This window comes from Leucoraja erinacea, chromosome 31 (genome assembly GCF_028641065.1).
Source record: "Leucoraja erinacea ecotype New England chromosome 31, Leri_hhj_1, whole genome shotgun sequence".
In the NCBI taxonomy this organism is placed as follows: domain Eukaryota; kingdom Metazoa; phylum Chordata; class Chondrichthyes; order Rajiformes; family Rajidae; genus Leucoraja; species Leucoraja erinaceus.
The window spans coordinates 22,165,072-22,180,256 of record NC_073407.1 but is presented as its reverse complement, the minus strand read 5'-3'; the positions used below and the strand labels follow the sequence as shown (position 1 = coordinate 22,180,256).

General features: G+C 44.7%; 1 protein-coding gene across 2 annotated transcripts in view; it reads right to left on the bottom strand.

Moving 5' to 3' along the window:
• Positions 1–15,185, bottom strand: part of LOC129712109 (bromodomain-containing protein 3-like) — a 42,239-nt gene that overhangs the window by 18,871 nt on the left and 8,183 nt on the right. For both annotated transcript variants that reach the window (XM_055660310.1, XM_055660311.1), the window contains exons 2-5: positions 10,490–10,811; positions 7,226–7,363; positions 3,877–4,006; positions 1,591–1,790 (exon numbers count right to left, since the gene is read on the bottom strand). In XM_055660310.1, coding sequence (XP_055516285.1) covers positions 1,591–1,790; positions 3,877–4,006; positions 7,226–7,363; positions 10,490–10,723 — 702 coding nt within the window. In that variant the 5' untranslated portion in view covers positions 10,724–10,811. The remainder of the gene's footprint in view (positions 1–1,590; positions 1,791–3,876; positions 4,007–7,225; positions 7,364–10,489; positions 10,812–15,185) is intronic.

Below are 15,185 nucleotides of genomic sequence, written 5' to 3'. Positions count from 1 at the left end.
TGCTACAGGTCTCTCCGTTGCCGGACCAGCAGGTCCAGGAACAGCTTCTTCCCTGCGGCTGTTACACTACTTAACCCCCCCCGCCGGACACTCCTTCCCCCAGAAAAATTACACTACTGCTACTGTCTGTACATATATATATATACACACACATATATACAAATATATATATATATATATATATATAGACCAAGTGCAGACCCGTTGGGTCTGCTCCCCCAATGGTGTGATCCCCCAACCCAATATTCCACCATGCACCCGTCTCCTCCATTGGAACTGAGCCCGTTCCCAAATGTAAGATTCTGCATACATATATATATATATTTATTTTATTTTTACTGCTCATTATTCTATGTCGCTCTTCTGGGTGAGATGCTAACTGCATTTCGTTGTCTCTACACTGTACACTGCACAATGACAATAAAGATTGAATCTGAATCTGAATCTATCTCCTGCCGACTATTACTATCAAAAGCACGACCCATTAACAACTCGCTACCGTCCAAAGCCACAACAATCCCACTGACGTTCCTGCAGCATTGTGGTTTTGCTCAAGATTCCAGCACCTGCAGTTTCTTGTGGCCCCACAATTATCTAACGTTCCAGGTTAACAACTGCCAACAATTGTATTCTCTGCCCAATCTATGAGACCGTTACATACAGACGAGCACTGCGTTACATAACTGGACTATGCAGCCGTGTCAAGAAATGAGAGTTGAAATTAAAATATAAATTGTGTTTATCAACTTTTTTTTCTCACATAAATTCCAAACAAAATTAATTTGTTCTGTATATCTTAATTTTTTGGGCAGTGTGAGTTTAATACGGTCGAATTTTCACCCTTTGTGTGAAAAATTTACCCCTCAGATTCCTATTAAATGTTTTCCCATTCACCTTAAACCTACATCTTCTGTTCCTCGATTCATCTACTCTGGGCACGAGACTCTGTGCATCTACCCGATCTATTCCTCTCAAATAAAAAACTTCCATCAAGTGCAACAATTACTCACCCCCTTCACTTCTCTACTGTACTGCAATCCCTCAGTTCTGCACAGCAAAAATAAGCTAGGATTGTGGGCTAGAGATGATGGACTTGACCCAGGGGCCAAAGCACATAACACATGGTCAGCCCCACCACTCAATCCCAGAGAGACACCAAATGCTGGAGTAACTCAGCGGGACAGGCAGCATCTCTGGAGGGAAGGAACGGGTGACGTTTTCGGGCTGAGAAACGTCAGTCATCCCTTCCCTCTAGAGATGCTGCCTGGCCCGCTGAGTTACTCCAGCATTTTGTGTCTCTCTTTGGTTTAAACCAGCATCGGCAGTTCCTTCATACACACCAAATCCCACAAAATGGGTGCTAAAGCAGAGATCTATTGTTCAGTGTTGTTTATTGTCGAATGTAACAAGATCCGGTGAAAAGATTTTGTTCTACTTAGTTCAGTACTATATAACTTACAGAAATATTCTCCAGTGTATGTTATCAAATACCATGCTATGTCCAAGCCTCGGGCTGCCTGGACACAGGGCCTGTTTGAGCCCATCGCTGTACAAGGTCTGGAAGACACACGAACAAGGCAAGGGCTTTACCTTGGTAACAGGCTGCGCTGGAGGTGGGATGACCGACATCATGGGGCTGGAAGATTGAGCAGGGGCTGCCGTGACCTGGGTGGGCAGGGTGGTCGGCACTGGAGTGGAGATGATGATGGGAGGTGGAGAGGCCTCGGCAGGAGCTTCTGGGAAAGGCGTTGGCTCGCTGGCCGAAGACACTGCGGCCACCTGCTGCATTCCTGCAGAGAACCAACCCCGAACACAATGTGTTACAAAGCAGAGCAAAATCAGGGGGCAGTTAAATATACACCACACCTTCTGGCACTTGGAGCCTTTCAATATTGTCTCCTAGAACAGTGGCCTCCCCGGTATGACTACACACCCTTTGCACACTCTTTGTAATTGTGTTTCCACACACAGCGTTGTGGCTCACTCAGATGTAGTATCTCATTGAAATACCTGAGACTGACCTCCCCTGCTCGGCTTAGCCCAGCCATGCCAACCAACTGGGAACTGACTTCCCCAAGTCTCCTAATCCAAGGAAAGACATTCTTGCCATAGAGGGAGTACAGAGAAGGTTCACCAGACTGATTCCTGGAATGTCAGGACTTTCATATGAAGAAAGACTGGATAGACTCGGCTTGTACACGCTAGAATTTAGAAGATTGAGGGGGGATCTTATAGAAACTTACAAAATTCTTAAGGGGTTGGACAAGCTAGATGCAGGAAGATTATTCCTGATGTTGGGGAAGTCCAGAACAAGGGGGTCACAGTTTAAGGATAAGAGGGAAGTATTTTAGGACTGAGATGAGAAAATCATTTTTACACAGAGAGTGGTGAATCTGTGGAATTCTCTGCCACAGAAGGTAGTTGAGGCCAGTTCATTGGCTAGATTTAAGAGGGAGTTAGATGTGGCCCTTGTGGCTAAAGGGATCAGGGGGTATGGAGAGAAGGCAGGGATGGGATATTGATTTGAATGATCAGCCATGATCATATTGAATGGCGGTGCAGGCTCGAAGGGCCGAATGGCCTACTTCTGCACCTATTTTCTATGTCTATGTTTCTATGGCACCAAGTACTGACCTGACAGCAGCCAGATCAGTACTGGGCAAGCGGTCCCTGCCAGCAGGAAGAAAGTGATCACATCACTCATTGGAACTGGTCTCCCAGACATGCCGGTCCTCAGGAACTCGATCCTATTCTCAGCCAGGTCGAGTGTCAAAAATCAGGCTGGCCCATCAGGAGGAACAAACACAAAGCCAGGACTGGGAACTGGGAACCTCATCCCAATTGCTGTGGCTGCTACTGGAACTGACTCACCACCAGCCAATGCCTGGCACTGGGAACCGGCCTGCCATCTGCTTCTCTACGCATGGCCAGCAGAACAGGCGGCCACACACTGGCACCGTACCACAGCAGTAGAGTTGCTGCCTTACAGCGCCACAGACCCGGGTTTGATCCTGACTGTGTGGGTGCGGTTTTTTGTACGTTCTCCCCGTGACTTGCGTGGATTTTCTCCGGATCCTCCAGTTTCCTCCCACACCCCAAAGACGTACAATTTTGTTGGTTAATTGGCTTCGGTAAAAAATTGTAAATCGTCGCTAGTGTGTGCTAGCGTAACAGGGATCGCTGGTCGGTGCAGACTTGGAGGGCCAAAGGGCCTATTTCCACGCTGTATCTCTAAACTAAACTCAATAGTAGTCCCACCTGCTTGCAGTTTGCCCGTATCCCTCCTTATGCATTTCGTTGTCTCTGTAAATGCATTTCGTTGTCTCTGTACTGTACACTGATAATGACAATTAAAATTGAATCTGAATCTTACCGATTCAATTCATGAACCTGTCCAAATGTTTTTTAAACATTGCAATAGTACCTGCCTCAACTACTCCCTCTGGTAGTTCATTCCATACCCCAACCTCCCTTTGTGTACAAAAGTCACCCCTCAGATCCCTATTAAATCTTTCTCCCCACACCTTAAACCCAAGTCCTCTGGTTCTCGTTTCCCCTACTCTGGGCAAGAGACCGTGTGCGTCCACCCGATCTATTCATCGCATGATTTTGTACACCTCTATAAGATCAAGTTTGATTAAATCACCCCTCAACCACCTGCGCTCGAGGGAATAAAGCCCTAGACTGCTCAACCTCGTCCCATAACTCAAGCTCTCCAGTTCTGGCAACATCCTCTCTTCACCATTAGCTCGACAACATCTTTCCTATGACACGGTGACCAAAACTGAACAAAACAAAACTGTAAATGTGGCCTCACCAACATCGTATATAACTGCAACGTGACCTCCCAACATCTATATGCAAACTTGAGCCTACCTGGGTGCTTTCGACCTTTGCCCTTTGGTACCGAGGGCACCAGTTCCACCTCCTCCTGAGGCATCTGAGCAACCTTTTGCAGGAAGATCTTCTCCAAAGTCTGTGCCATTAACACAATGTCATCACCAGGCTGCAAGAGAGGAGCAAGGTCAGCAGGCTGTGAACATGGAGGAGGGTGCAGCGTGCAGTTGAGATTCATACTACCTTATTACACAGTAAATGGTTTAGCTATGGGCCTCCCATTGTTAAACAGCGAGATGTTGGATAGTGCTAAATGTTCAAAAGGATCTCGTCTGCTTTTTGAACACAAGTTTCTGAAAGGCAACATGCATTGTAACAAACAGTTTGGAGGCACATAATATATATATATATTATATATATATAGTCCATTGTTAAGAGTCTTTGATTATGGAAATGAGGAAGTCTTATCGTGTTGTGTGTGTTAGTGACATATGCAATATAGTGCAGTATTTGTCTTCTTATGTGTAGGGTATACTATATGAGTGTGTGTGTGTGTGTGATTGACAGGAACTATATATTAGGATATATATATATATATTGATATACAGCCGAGACGTTGTTAAGAGTCTTTGAGGAGACTGAGGAAATGAGGAACGTCTCCGCATCGCAGTTGTATCGGGCGTTAGTGACACTATGCAATACTGTGCAGTTTTGTCTTCTTATCTGTGTAGGGTCTACTTGGCTTTGAGGGAGTATAGTGAAATGTCGCTGAGTTGACAGGAACTGCATTGTTAGGAGATCATTCATGGACCAACCACATTGATGCTACAGCCGAGACGGCAAACGGACGACGCTACTTCCTGAGGAGACTGAGGAAATTCAGCTTCACGTCTCCGCACAAGACTGCAAGAAATTGCAGCGAGCTGCAGGTGTAGCCCAATCCATTACGCGCACCAGACATCCCACCATTGACTCCATCTGCATTTCGCTCTGCCTTGCAAAAGTGGCCAACATAATCAAAGACTTGTCAATCCCAGTCATTCCTTTTTTTTTCCCTTTTCCCTGCTCCCCTCCGATAGATGGTGCAAAAGCTACATGGAGCACACACCATCAGGTTCAGGAACAGCTTTTTTTTCCCCTCTGTCACCTCGACATGGATCTGTGAATTAGCCCTTCCTAGAATGCAAGGAATTGTTAAAGATTCACCTCTTCCCCATTGTTGACATTGGATTTGTCTCCGGAACTGTCAAGAGAATTGTCATATGTCCCAGATAGAACAATTAAATTCCCACTTGCTGCAGCACAACAGAATATGTAAACATATTCTTACAACCCTGCAATGTTGAGATCCATGTATCCTCCCCTATGATCTACTTGAGTTTGATTTAATTGTATTTGTGTACCTGATCAATTTGGATAGCGTGCAAAACAAAGCTTTTTAACAGTACCTTGGTAAAAGTACCAAGCAACAGTACAAAATAAACCTATTCCTAAACCTAAACGAGTTCAGCAAAATGAATTGTAATGAAATTCATAAAACTCTGAAAGAGCTTTACAGGTCACTTGCAGTGAGGAGATACTGCCCTGCCGCAGAGTCTGGGACCAGCACAAGCCGTCTGTAATATAAGTAGGTCATTTAAGACCGAAATAGAGATTTTTTTTCCTGACAGAGGGTGGGAATTCTCGACATGGATGGCTGTGAAACTTAGTCATTACGCTCATTAATGTCAGGGAATTTACTTAAAGAAACACGACTGGGCTGAGTGTCCCACGTGACTTTATATTTTTTTTCTTTCTGTGTCTTTATTTTAAACAACTGTAAATTGTAACATTAAAATTTTTACATTTAATCTTTCAGTTTTTAATTGTAGTTTTTCTTTTAAACGACTGTCTTGGATGCCATTTAACAAGGATCCTGCTGATCACGCCAGATTGTCAGGGAATTTACTTAAAGAAACACTGCCGGAACCCGACTTCGAGCTTGCGAGGTTTTATTAACATGATATCAGTGAGTCTGGCTCTCCATGATGAAAAAAACCTCGCAGACCTCGAATTCTGGTTCCGGCAGCGACTCTTTAAGTAAATTCCCCGACAATCCAAAACAGACATTGACAGATTTCTGGGACGTGGGAACATGGTGAAAATTCAGCTGTGTCTGATGAATGACAGATTCATTTCAAATGGCCAGATGGTCTTCTTCTGTTCCCCTTCCTTAAGTTTCTACATCCCTGATGCAGCTATTAGGATCTACTGTTTAATTCATCCCTTTCCTTGCTGGATTTTAAGTATGTATCTAAATTACTTTCAATCGATGCTATTGAAACTAATTCCATCATTCATTCAACAATTGCACTCCAGATTATAACAACCCACTTTGTTTAATCCTCACTCTGATTTCTTTGCCTTTTGCCACTTTAAAAAAAATGCTACATGATGTTCTACCAAGACCCACGCCTAATTTGCTCCCCACTTTGGAGAAGAATCCACCCATCCAGAATGTCAGACTGAAATCAACAAATGTGCTACTTTATTTGTTACTGCAAAATAAGAAAGACAGATTCTAGAAAGTTGCAGCCGATCTGTTAGCAAGTGAAAGAAAACAGCAGGTTAGCAACTATCAGGTGACTTCCCCTCTCTGAGACTATGGCACGGACTGAATATTCCCAGCCACGCTGGTTTTAATGGACTGGCCTAGATTATTTATTATTTACTCTCGCTCGTGTGAAATGCTCAGGAAGCCCAAGGGACACTTTTCACAGTTTTTGAATTTATCCTTTCCTTCACTTTAAAGGACAGGGCAGCACGGTGGCACAGCGGTAGAGTTGCTGCTTTAAAGCACCAGAGACCTGGGTCGGATCCTGACCATGAGTGCTGTTTGTACGGAGTTTGTACGTTCTCCTCGTGGGTTTTCTCTGGGAGTTCTGGTTTCCTCCCACATTTCAAAGACCCACAGGTTTGTAACTTAATTGGCTTTGGTTAAAAGAAATTGTAAATTGCCCCGAGTCTGTAGGGTAACGTTTGTGTGCAGAGTGGGCAAAGATGCTGGAGAAACTCAGCGGGTGAGGCAGCATCTATGGAGCGAAGGAATAGGTGACGTTTCAGGTCGAGACCCTTCCCCAGACACTGTTAGTGTGCAGGGTGATCGCTGGTCGGCACGGACTCAGTGTTTCAGCGCTGTACCTCTAAACTAAACTAAGCTCCTCCCCAAAGGGAAAGAATCCAGAATTGAATATATTGAGTGTTAGTCACCGAGTGAGGTTTTTATGGATCGGCGGGTGACAAGTCTCTTAACTCCAACTCAAAAGGGGACAGATACAAAATGAAAAGGATGTGCAGATAATCAATGGGAAATAAGGATATGTCTATAAAAGATATGGTGATGCATTACCTTGTTGTATATGTAACAGTTGGTGAACATAGTGTTGAAATCCTGCATGCATTCACTGGCACTCCAATAATAGTTGTTCTCTAACCTTTTCTTTATCGTGCCCATATCCATGGGCTGTTTGATGATTTTGTGATAATCCTGGAAGGAAGGATATTCAGAAAATAATATAACATCCTGCTAGAAAACTGAGAACCCGTATTAAAGTCATAGAGTCATATATGTGGGAAACAGGCCCTTCGGCCCAACTTGCCCTTACCGACCAACATGTCCCATCAACACTTGTCCCACCTGCCTGCATTTGTCCCTCCAAACCTGTCCCATCTATGCACCCTTCCAAATGTTTCTTAAATGTTGTGATACTACCTGCCTCAAGAACCTCCTCTGGCAGCTCGTTTCATAGCCACTGCGTGAAAATGTTACCACTCAGGTTCCTATTAAATCTTTCCCACTTCACCTTAAAACCGTGTGCTATGGTTTTAGATTCCCCACTATGGGCAAGAGAGTGCGTCTACCCGATCTATTCCTCTCATGATTTTGTACACTTATTGTACATTAATGCATTATGCCCACAGTTATTGACCAGCCAACCTCCATATCTAACGATGCACGAGGCATAGTAACCTCATACTCGTTAACAATCTAACTTTGCCATTATTCAATCAGATCATCACCCTTGCACAGCAAATTAAACATATTTGGGTACCAACTGACACTTCTCATTAGGTCCAATCTCCTTCCAAGGAGGAATGAGATATTCATTTAAGCAGGTATTCAGAATCCACACATCCAAGGTAGGCGATGGCTGGAGGCCCACAGCAGCCTGGGGCTTGCCAGGTTCGGGCAGCGCTCATTACACTTGGAGCGCGGACTGGACTTTGAAAATCAAGTCGAGTTTATTCGTCACAAACACATACGAGATGTGCAGTGAAATGAAAAGTGGCGATGCTCGCGGACTTTGTGCAAAAAGACAAACAAACAAACTCCAAACAGAATGGAACAGAATCACATATTCTTTTTCATATTAAATATTGTGGGCGGAAGGAAAAAGGGAAAAAAAACAGCAATTTAAAAAAAAAAAAAAAAATTAAAAAAAAGCAATAGAGTGGTTCAGCAAAGTTAGTCCCAGGTGAGATAGGAGTTTACGGTCCTAATGGCCTCAGGGAAGAAGCTTCTTCTCAACCTCTCCGTTCTCACCGTATGGCAACGGAGGCGTTTGCCTGACCGTAGCAGCTGGAACAGTCCGTTGCAGGGGTGGAAGGGGTCTCCCATGATTTTATTGGCTCTGGAGTTGCACCTCCTGCTGTATAGTTCCTGCAGGGGGGGGGGGGGGGGGGGGGGGAGTGAAGTGAAGTTCCCATAGCGCCAGAACAAGGCATCTCTTGCATGCGGGCTCAGTAGACTATTTCTGTACACTTTGCTAATGTGCTTGGGCATGGCAATACTTCACTGCGCTGGATGTAGGTACAGAACGTTACTGTGTTTGCACACGTGATAACAAAAACACCTGTGAACTATAATGGTACCATGATCACCTTCCATCTGGATGGGCTGAGTGCTTCCTCAGTGCATCCTACAAGTTGGCATTGTGATGTCCTTGGCCGGCAATGTCACATCATCCAAGATGCACAACGACAGCCAGTCATTCCACCAACACCAACTTTTCTTCATTCACTATCTGATAGCTCTCAGTTTGATGTTTAACCCAAGCTTGTGCTCCAATGTTCCACAATCTCACTGTACATTCTGCAAAGATGCCTTAGCGAACTGTTCCGAGAATCCTAACCTCACGTTTTGGGGAAACCCAATACAATATATATCTTAACCCTTCAGTCCATAGCCACCATACTCCTATCAGCCTGCAGTAAGATCGCCCCACCTTTAACACCTCATCTCATGGTACAACCACACCTGTATGAAGCACTGTCACCAAAATTCAATCTTGCAGCAGCTCTGGGAACCATGACTGGGCTTTTGTCTGGAGTCACTGCCTGTCCCGGGCAAGACCCCAGAAACCATCACATAATTCCAAATCAATGTTCCTATCAGGTGCAACCATATCGGCTTTTCCTTCCAGTCATATTGTTATCTCTTGCTATTAATGCAAGGATATATTTTTATTATTTTGTCACCTTGTCCAGCTGCAGGCTCATTATTATCAGTATTTTACAAGGCCCCAGCGCCCATCTATCTCATTGTCTCCATCCCTGGTCTATTCCTCATCCAGTCTCCCCGTATACACTTCATAGCAATGTCAATGGGGATTTCTGGCTGCTTTCCTTACCCGCTGAGCTGGAAGTCACCAGACGGTGATCAGAAGCAGGAATCTTACTCTCTAACCCGGAGAATCCTTGACATTGATCTAGATCAGGCACTTGGCTTATGTCCCCGTTCTCTGATGCAAGAGTTACTGAACGGTGACCAGGAAGAGCAATTCTGCCGGATTTCTCCTCTATTTTGCCAACAGGATACTAGATTGGGATCAGGAGTAGTCATCTGGCTTGGATTTCCCTTCTAGTCGCCAGACAATGGCAATAATTGGATCACCCCATCCTTTCATAACCACAGCATTGAGGCCTGTAGTGACAGGTTGTACCCCTTTTATCAGCAATCTCCCAGTTTCCACACATTTTACCTCCCCCTCCCATACTGACCTGGGTCTCCTCCACTGTCAGAGTGAGGCAACACTCACACATACATTGGAGAATATTTTGCTTGGGCAGCTTACAACTCAGTGGTATGGACATTCATTTCTCTAATTTCAAGTAACCCCTGCATCTTCCCCCACCCCCCCCCCCCCCCCCCCCCCCCCCCCCCCCCCCCCCACACACACTCTAGTCATCCTACTAGTTCCACTGTCCGCATCCTTGAATCCCAGCTCTCACCTTTTTTCCAGCCAACCATGAGCTCCACCCTTCCTTGGTCATCTGCTACCAACCCTAGTTTATTCCTTTTCTTTCCACCAGTTAATTCCCCTCTACATTTAGTCCCGACCCGAAACATCTCCCATCCTTTTTCTCCAGAGGATGCCGCCTGACCCACTGAGTCACTCCAGCACCTTGTGTCTATCCTTCCCCCAGCGTGAGACTGACAACACACTACAGCCCTTGGTGGGGTTGGGACGACGAAAGTCCTGCTCGTTTCCGCACCGTACGTGGTCAACCTGCCAGCCACCACTGAAGCTGCAATAAGTAAAACGTCGGTTTTTTTTGATCGAGACACTTTCGCAACGGCAAACTGCGCCGTCTATGTAAAGCCATGACCTACCGGCAAGTTAAGTTTCTGCGAGTCAACTGGTACGTGAAAAGGCCAAGCAAACTGGTGCTTCCACAGTGTCTTCACCACCACCTTCAGCATGTACTGGAGTTGGTTCGTCACTCGCCCAGGCTTGTTGGGGTTCATTACCTCTGGAGACAAAGCGAGAGCTGTCCCAACAGAGGCCAGTGGCTGAGGAGCTGGAGCTGCTGCTGACATCTGTAGGCACCACGACACGTTACACATCAATGGCAACCTCTCGACTCTCTTTCTTGCTCAACGGTCCCCAGAGCCGATTCAAATCCCATCTCCAACCTCTCGCCCACGGTGCAACCTGTAAAAATTTAAAAAGTCGCGTTAGAACGAAATGACATAGCACGCCTTGAAGAAATGAGACTCCGACTAATAGATAAATATGACCAATTCTTAAGGAGTTGGTCTCCTTTCATCGACTTTTTGGAATCATGTGATGCAGCGGTACCGTAAGGATTGCTGATTTCAGTTCATGACGTGGATAGATCTACATCTCCGAATACAGATTTGAAAAATTCTCTTTTAAGGGGCCTTCTCTTCTATTTCTACTTTCCACTTTCTCTCTTCCTTTTTTTTATTATTTATATACACACTTCACTAGTGATATATATAAGAGTTTTTCTACTCTCTACCATCTATTTTTCCACCTTTTCCCCTTTCTATTGTTTTCTTTTTCTTGTCCTGCTTAATTCCTTCTTATAACATAAAACTAGAGGTTGTACATAGAATGGATTACGGTATTACATAGTTGGCACCTAAAATTAGGTCCCACTGTACTGTTTTGTGCTGTATTAACTTCTAATAAAATAAACAAAAAAAAAAAAAAAAAACAAAAAAAGAATGAAATGACAAGAGGTCAAGTGGTGTGATACACGCTGCATCACACCAAAGGTCAACGTGAGATGTTGTTCGTTTGGAGATTGTTCAGTTTAGTTTAGACGTACAGCATGGAATCAGGCCATTCGGCCCACCGAGTCTGCTCCAACCAGCGATCCCCACACATTAACGTTATCCAACACACAAACAGGGACAATTTACAATTATACCAAGCCAAATAACCTACAAACCTGTGCGTCTTTGGAGTTTGAGAGGAAACCGGAGTACCCGGAGAAAACCTGCGCAGTTACAGGGGAGAACGTACAAACTCCATATAAGCAGCACCAGTAGTCAGGTCGAACCCGAGTCTCTGGCGCTGTAATGCAGCGACTCTACCGCTGCGCCACCGTGTTGCCACTGGATTGAACCAGTAATTTTGTGCCAACAGCCTGCACTGAGCATGACATTGAAAGTCCGTCTGCTGCAAGGAAGAGATTTTGTCCAAGGTACGGTATTAATAATCACTTTGCAAACCAATAAATTATTTTGCTTACAGCACGCTTGGAGCCAGACATTAGCCAGTGACCGACTCTGGTGACTAACACGATTCTCAGTAAACTCCGACGATGTGCAAATCCCAGGCCCACCAGTTGAGTGCAAGGTTAATCAGGTGCTTGCAATTAGAGGCACAGTCTGAAGAAGGGTTTCGGCCCGAAACGTTGCCTATTTCCTTCGCTCCATAGATGCTGCTGCACCCGCTGAGTTTCTCCAGCATTTTTTATGTACCTTTGCATGCAATTAGAGCCTGTGCTTACTTTACAAACTGAACCAGAGATGAAAGTTGATGAGACCATCCCGACACGTCTTTTAGAAACATAGAAATTAGGTGCTGGAGTAGGCCATTCCGCCCTTCGAGCCTGCACCGCCATTCAATATGATCATGGCTGATCATCCAACTCAGTATCCCGTACCTGCCTTCTCTCCATACCCCCTGATCCCCTTAGCCACAAGGGCCACATCTAACTCCCTCTTAAATATAGCCAATGAACTGGCCTCAACTACCCTCTGTGGCAGAGAGTTCCAGAGATTCACCACTCTCTGTGTGAAAAAAGTTCTTCTCATCTCGGTTTAAAGGATTTCCCCCTTATCCTTAAGCTGTGACCCCTTGTCCTGGACTTCCCCAACATCGGGAACAATCTTCCTGCATCTAGCCTGTCCAATTAAGAATTTTGTAAGTTTCTATAAGATCCCCTCTCAATCTTCTAAATTCTAGAGAGTATAAACCAAGTCTAACCAGTCTTTCTTCATAAGACAGTCCTGACATCCCCGGAATCAGTCTGGTGAACCGTCTCTGCACTCCCTCTATGGCAATAATGTCCTTCCTCAGATTTGGAGACCAAAACTGTACGCAATACTCCAGGTGTGGTCTCACCAAGACCCTGTACAACTGCAGTAGAAACTCCCTGCTCCTATACTCAAATCCTTTTGCAATTTTACGTCATACGATGTTTTAACATCACCCAGCCAGCAACACACGGCTATCAACAAGAACTGACAGGGAAACCGGGCTAGTTGCGTGACGAAATTTGTCAGTAGGTTACTTCACATGCCCAATTGTTTGATTGTGTCATGTATTAAAAAGGTTATGAAATACCCAGTGACTAAAAATAGCCAAAGTTTGTTGCAGGACAGGAAAAGAAGACACACAGATTAATCTGGAATTAATTTTGGTTATTGTTGTCACCGAGGTACAGTGAAAATCCTTTTTGTTGCGTGCTCTCCAGTCAACCAAAAGACAATACATGATTACAATCAAGCCGTCCACAGTGTACAGATACAGGGTATATCGTAGAGTGCAAGATAATGTCCGAGTCAAGATAGCTCAAAGGTCTTCAATGAATTAGAGCACCCAACCCAACCCAGGTGGATCTTAGCCCCAGATTCTCGTATCAGACGTTCAGTAATCTGAGGTGGCACAGGCATCACAGGTGTGAAATACAGGAAAGAGTTTATGGAAGAGATGGCAAAAGACAAAAAAGGCTAACGAGAAAAAGGATTGGAAAAATACGGCAGAGAAGATGCAATCCGCCTAAGAATCTGTGTTGTACGTCTTAGAATAATAATAATAATTCGGAGAATGGAGACAAGGAGGAATTTCGTTGGCCAGCGGGTGACAAATCTGTGGAATTCATTGCCACAGGAGGTGGTAGGTATTTTTTAAATGGAGATTGATTGGTTCTTGATTAGTAAAGATGTCAAAGGTTATGGAGGGGCAAGTCAGGAGAATGGGGATTGAGAGGGAAAAATAGTTCAGCCATGATCAAATGGCAGAGGAGACTCGATGGGTTGAATGGACTAATTCTGCACCAATGTCTTATGATCTAACCCAGAATAATTTGGCACAGTTCAAAAAGGCCGCTCGTGGGCAAAAGAAGGATGAGCAATAAAAGTTCACAGTTTTGAACTGCGGAGCACAGAGGTTCAACTTTTCACTGAAGCTAGTACTTGGGATTGCATCCATCTGCACTCAACGTGTATGCGGCTGAGTATACAGAACAAATACTCAGCATTTCAATGGGTAAAAGAACATGTAGCGAGGTAAATAAAGCCCATTCAGTCCCTCATGCCATTACCCTTGAGGAACTCAACCTTTCACTTTGATATCCAACCTCTCATGAAGATGGACACAAAGTGCCGGAGTAACTCAGTGGGGCAGATAGAACGGAGACGAGGAAACACTTTTTCTCACAGAGAGTGGTGAGTCTGTGGAATTCTCTGCCTCAGAGGGCAGTGGAGGCAGGTTCTCTGGATGCTTTCAAGAGAGAGCTAGATAGGGCTCTTAAAAATAGCAAAGTCAGGGGATTTGGGGAGAAAGCAGGAACGGGGTACTGATTGAGGATGATCAGCCATGATCACATTGAATGGCGGTGCTGGCTCGACAGGCAGCATCTCTGGAGAGAAGGAATGTGTGATGTTTCAGGTTGACCGAAGAAGGGTCTCGACCGGAAACTTCACCCATTCCTTCTCTCCATAGATGTTGCCCGTCCCACTGAATTACTCCAGCATTTTGTGTTGAACATCAGTGTGAACTAGCATCAACAATTATCATGATCCTGATTCTATCACTCACCATCCCTTGTGGGGCTGTTGGAGATAGTTTCTAACCTAAAAACCTCCCATAAACCATAGTGAAGTATAAAAGCACCATCATTGTATTGCAGCATTGGATTGCATTCAATCCATCACACATACACTCTTTCTGTGAAAGACTCATATTTTGCCCATTCCACAGATCATGTTAACCATATAACCATATAACAATTACAGCACGGAAACAGGCCATCTCGGCCCTACAAGTCCGTGCCGAACAACTTCTTTCCCTTAGTCCCACCTGCCTGCACTCATACCATAACCCTCCATTCCCATCTCATCCATATGCCTATCCAATTTATTTTTAAATGATACCAACGAACCTGCCGCCACCACTTCCACTGGAAGCTCATTCCACACCGCTACCACTCTCTGAGTAAGGAAGTACTCCCTCATGTTACCCCTAAACGTCTGTCCCTTAATTCTGAAGTCATGTCCTCTTGTTTGAAATGTTAGTTATTTTTATATTTATATCTACTTAAAAGTTATTCTTCGCCCGCAAAAAGTTCTTTAGAATTCTCTATCCTTGTTTTAATGCCACGCCCTCTGATTGCTCAGAAATTAATGACGAGAAATAGTACTCCCCAAATTTCCCCAAGTAAAATACTGTTCATTCTAATGAGAAACACACTCTTTTCTTCCCTCACAAAATCCTTCACCTTTAGGAACACCTTACTAAATCCTCTCTATGATCCTGGATTCCTTGTGA